The sequence below is a fragment of the Ixodes scapularis genome, unplaced genomic scaffold, assembly GCF_016920785.2.
Source record: "Ixodes scapularis isolate PalLabHiFi unplaced genomic scaffold, ASM1692078v2 ptg000494l_1__unscaffolded, whole genome shotgun sequence".
Lineage (NCBI taxonomy): Eukaryota > Metazoa > Arthropoda > Arachnida > Ixodida > Ixodidae > Ixodes > Ixodes scapularis.
The window spans coordinates 546092-550935 of record NW_024609989.1 but is presented as its reverse complement, the minus strand read 5'-3'; the positions used below and the strand labels follow the sequence as shown (position 1 = coordinate 550935).

The following is a 4844-nucleotide window of genomic DNA, read 5'->3' as shown; positions in this document are numbered from 1 at the left end:
CATGGCGTTGCGCTTTTTGCGCTGTTTTATTGGTCCCCCGGCTCAAAACATCGTCCGCGCTCGTACCTAAGGTGCAACGGAGTATATATGAAGACCAAATGTATACCACTGAAAATATGAATATCCTAAATGATGAGGACCGTCTTCGTGAATGTGCAAAAAAAAGAATAAAGTCATGCAAAAGGAAAACATACATACGAGTATTTCATGTAGCAAGCACATTGAGTGATGACATCAGAATTCAGATAGTCAAACTGGTCAAAAAGAAAAGGACGAAGAATATTACGAAATGAGATAGGAAATTACACTTCATTTCTAAATATCCGAGTCATGTATATTCTGTTGCCGTCCTATGAGCAAAGCATTAGTTTCCAGCTTGGTGTGCTAAATTGTTTCGAATAATGTTCTATTTTTACATCTTAAAATTATGTTGACCCCTCCACATTACTCGGTTGTTCTTATACTTTCTTAACCTTTGCAATATTTAAGATTGCTGCTATTGAAAGACCTTCGTTATTTTATAAGTTCGTATATTTATGGTCATGAGTAGGCCGACTTGTAAGGAACATAAGTGACCCTACAGACAACACAGACTCCAGGTGCATCACGCCATTAATGACTTTAAATGAATAAAAAAAGATAAGGCTTCAAATATTTTCTTTTTTTCGTGTACAAAAAAGACCTCTGGTCGCTTCAACTAAGGTAAATTCACATTTTTTATCTGCGTTTGCTCGATAAATAACAGGCTGAAACATTTTGAACCAGCGAAACACACACTGCTCGCAAGTAGAACCGCTGCAGGTCTATCGCCAAGCCAAATGAACACACGTCGGTGCTCGAGTATTTCGTTTAAATCCCTTCCGCAACTATGATGCACGTTGCTGTTTCGATCACTTGCGATGTATCTTCCGATGAGTGTGTACATTGCTATAAGCCGCAAACGCTCTACTGCAGGTCTAGCACTTGAACGGCTTCTCTCCTGTGTGAGTCGTCTCATGAACCGCCATGCTGCATTTATGTCTAAACGCCCTGCTACACGTGTTGCACTTGAACGGCTTCTCTCCAGTGTGAATTCTTTCGTGATCCGCCAAATGGGTTTTCAGAGTGAACGCCTTGCTGCACGTGTTGCACCTGTACGGCTTCTCTCCGGTGTGAGTCCTCACATGCTTCGTCAAATCGCATTTCTGAGTAAACGCCCTGCTACACGTGTTGCACTTGAACGGCTTCTCTCCGGTGTGAATCTTCTCATGAACCGCCAAGTTGCGTTTGTGAGTAAACGCCCTGCTACACGTGTTGCACTTGAACGGCTTCTCTCCCGTGTGAGTCCTCACATGCATCGTCAAATGGGTTTTCTGAGCAAAGGCCCTGCTGCACGTGTTGCACTTGAACGGCTTCTCTCCGGTGTGAGTTCGAACGTGAGCCTTCAAGGCAGCCTTATGCGTGAACGTTTTCTCGCAAACATCGCAACTGAAGGGCCTCTCTCCAGTGTGAGTCCTCTCGTGGATGGCGATATTCGCTGCAGAAGGACATGAGTAAGGACAGAAGCGGCACCGGTGCTTGTCCGGGTTTCGGTGCGTTTGCTGCTTTTGTGGGTTGGTGAAGGGAGAGGTGTCACCCCTGCGGCTGTCCTGGTCGAAGGTATCCACTTTGTCGCCAGAGTATGCTTCGATCAGGTCTGTTGGGATGACAGGAGAAAGCAAGAAATGTCGGCGCTGTTTTTGTTGTTCTGAACTTGGGAATTTCGAGTACCTAGATGAACATGGTCCAGAATACCTACATCATGCCGGTGCAGCCTAGAGTAGGTATTCATTCATTTGAGATGTTAAAAAGGTTTAATCGTAATGCTTGTAAAGGTCTATAGGCAATCGTTTAAGATTCCACTCTGGCAGCCCCATGCTGCGGCAGCTGTGGTGGCTTGCGCGTTCTCCTAACCAAGTGCGGAAGGAAAGTCAAGCCGCCGCGGCTGCTGCTGCACAGTGTTGGCGGTAACGTGTTACAAGTAACGTCGTTACCGGTAGCGCCTTTTTTCTTTCAGTAACGTAGTGACGTATTCATTAGTTTTCTAAATCTACAAATTTTCTAAATTTTTCCAATCTTTTCCCCGCGAAAAAATTTCCGCTTTAGAAAAACCCCAACCAGCGCCTGTCATGTTAAAGTCAAAACACGCTGTCGCCAAAAGAAAACAAAAGTGCTGTTACCTTCAATTTATAAATAAAAAGTAATGTGCGTTACGTTCTGCCGGTGACAGTATCGCGTTTCTTTATTTCGCAAGTAACGTAGTTCTTTACTTTTTTACGGTAACGGCTACAACACTGCGGCTGCTTACCGCTGCCAGTACGAAGCGCCGGGTGATAGCGTGTTGACATTCATAATGATTGCGACTGTGTTTTAAGTGACGCTGGAAGGGTCATTCACACACCCACAGATTATTAGGTTACACAAAATAGCATTCAATAAGCTCGTGGAACAGGGATGGGCAAAATACGTGCAAATATGTATCAAAATACAAATACAAAATATTTCGTCAAAAATTTATTTAATTACAATTCTAATTACATTTCCAAAAAAGCATTTAAGTACAAGATACAAATACAGTCAAATGTATTTGGTCTCCTCCAAATACTTTTTCAAATACATTCCTCAAAATTTGGTTCAGCGACTTCAGGGCACCTGCAACGGGTTTCTGGTTATTTCATTTTAATTTTGCATCGCACACTCGGGAGTTAGTGTGCGAGGCTCTAGTAACGTAATAGAAATATAATCACAAAAAATGTAATCAGCTTGGACGTAATACGTTAAAAAAGTACAGAGCTTCAAGCAGAATTTTTTGTCGATTACATTTTGGTATAGACCAGCAAAGAACAGAGACGACCAAGATGCGCAGCACTAGCTAGAGAATTTTTTATTGCTGCAACTCGCACCAGTTACGAAAATCTGGACGACCCGCGCATTTAGAATGTTCCAGGCAAAAATATGGATGGAAATCAGGCTGGAAAGCATCACACGTTGTCACGGGCACTTATTTAGCCAGTCTGCCTGTGAACGTCAATTTCGTCACTATTCTTGCCCTGGACTAGCACCGTAATCACAAAGTCACTAAACGCTTATGCTTGATTGAGAGACACTGCATTTGGCGCAGAACGTAGTTTTCTTCCTGCTCTGGACAGTGACAATAAATTTGACCGATGTATTTTCGCCCACAAAATTGTATTTAATTACAATTGTATTTGAAATACCCACGTTTTAATATTTAAATACACACTTCAAATACATTACCCAATTTGTAATTAAATACAAATGCAAAATACACAAAGTATTCAAAATACTGCCCATCCCTGTCGTGGGATAATCGTTGTGCACCTAAGAAACTTGAAAAATCGCTAAGGTACACAGTAATTATTTTACGAGTGATTTGAAACAGCAAAAAACGCGGTTCTATATCGACAATGATGTGGACATTTGCCAGCCTAGACCTAAACTTCTAAAGCAGGGGTGGCCCGGCTGACCCGGCCTGACAGCCGCAAACGAAACCGCCAAACTTCCAAGAGCCGCAAGGGGGGGGGGGGGGGGGGGGGGGGCAGGCAAACTTTTGTCCAGTGCAGTAAACGAAACTCGAGCTACTCTCAATCAATCCAAGTCAAAAGCAGTCCGACTGTACGTAAGGCAGCAGTAGCACAAGGCTACCAAACTGCAACCTGTCTTTCGATTTAAAACGCGGTCCATTTCACTTTTCATGGGGGGGGAGCCGCGAGCCGCACTTGTGAAGAGCCGCAGCTTGCCCACTCCTGTTCTAAAGCTTCAATCATTTGGAACAGCCAAACATATTTTGGGCTATTTCATGCGTCAAAAATTATTTATAGCATTTGTGAAAGCTACTCCATCAACCGGAACTGAAGGAAAAAATACAATTTTGTAATATAAATAAACAACTCGGCATGGTACATTTCTCTGATATCAAATACTATGTATGCGGTATATTTTTTCGGTTTGGTGCAGACCGCTAATAAAAACTTAATGAAGTTTCCACTTGGAGAAAACTTTGTGTACCACATCAGACTCCTTACGTTTTCCACCTTCTAAAAAACCGAGCCTACAAAAAGGTTTTCTATCCGTGTGGGACCGTTCATGAATCTGTGAGGGTGTGCTAAGAGGGTACGAGGCTGTATGACTGTTTTCCCGTGTGCTTCTTCTCATACCTGGTGTTGTTAGTTCCGTGGGCACCATAAGATTGGCGGCAGAGGTCGCACCGCCATCCGTCCTCCCCTCCTGGTCCATCTTCAATGGTTGCCTCTGCAATTCGGCTCCTTGGAAGGAGAGCTCCACCCCCTTGTCCTCGCAGTCCGTTCCCTGCCATTCGGAGTCGAATGCTGCGTGTGCAAGTTCTGTTAGGAGTGAAGATTAAATTTTGTTTTGTTCCTTTTTTTTATACTATACCAATACAGACGCTCAATCAGAACGAAACTTAAAGGGGTCATGAAACGCTTTTCCAACTTTTTCCTGTTTAGCTTTCCTCCTCAACTCATAAATCGCGCATTCCACCAAACAGTTAAAGAAGACGAAAAGGGGGAGTCCCCTCTTGCTCCCACTCTCGTTTGTCTAATCCGGACACAGCCATTCTCCCCCTAGAAGATTAGCCCGTCGCTCAAAATTCAGACAAAAGTTGCTTTCCCCACCCCGTTCATTCCGAAGCTGACAGTGCTGTTGAAGCTACGTGCTCGTTGGGCCAGCCACACTTGCCTAGGGTGCCTACATGTAGGCACCCTACACTTTCTACGTGAGCGTGGCAAATGTGGCTGCAGAGAATGAAGTCAGGTGATGAAAGCGAGGCGGCTGATTGGTCCGGC

General features: G+C 44.0%; 1 protein-coding gene across 1 annotated transcript; it reads right to left on the bottom strand.

Annotated features, from left to right (window-relative positions):
* Positions 1-879: 879 nt before the first annotated feature.
* LOC121834084 (zinc finger protein 2 homolog) lies at positions 880-1571 on the bottom strand (the record flags this gene model as incomplete). The annotated part of the gene is made up of 1 exon (XM_042287829.1): positions 880-1571. A coding segment is annotated over one exon (615 nt), but the record flags the coding sequence as incomplete, so codon positions are not given.
* Positions 1572-4844: the final 3273 nt, after the last annotated feature.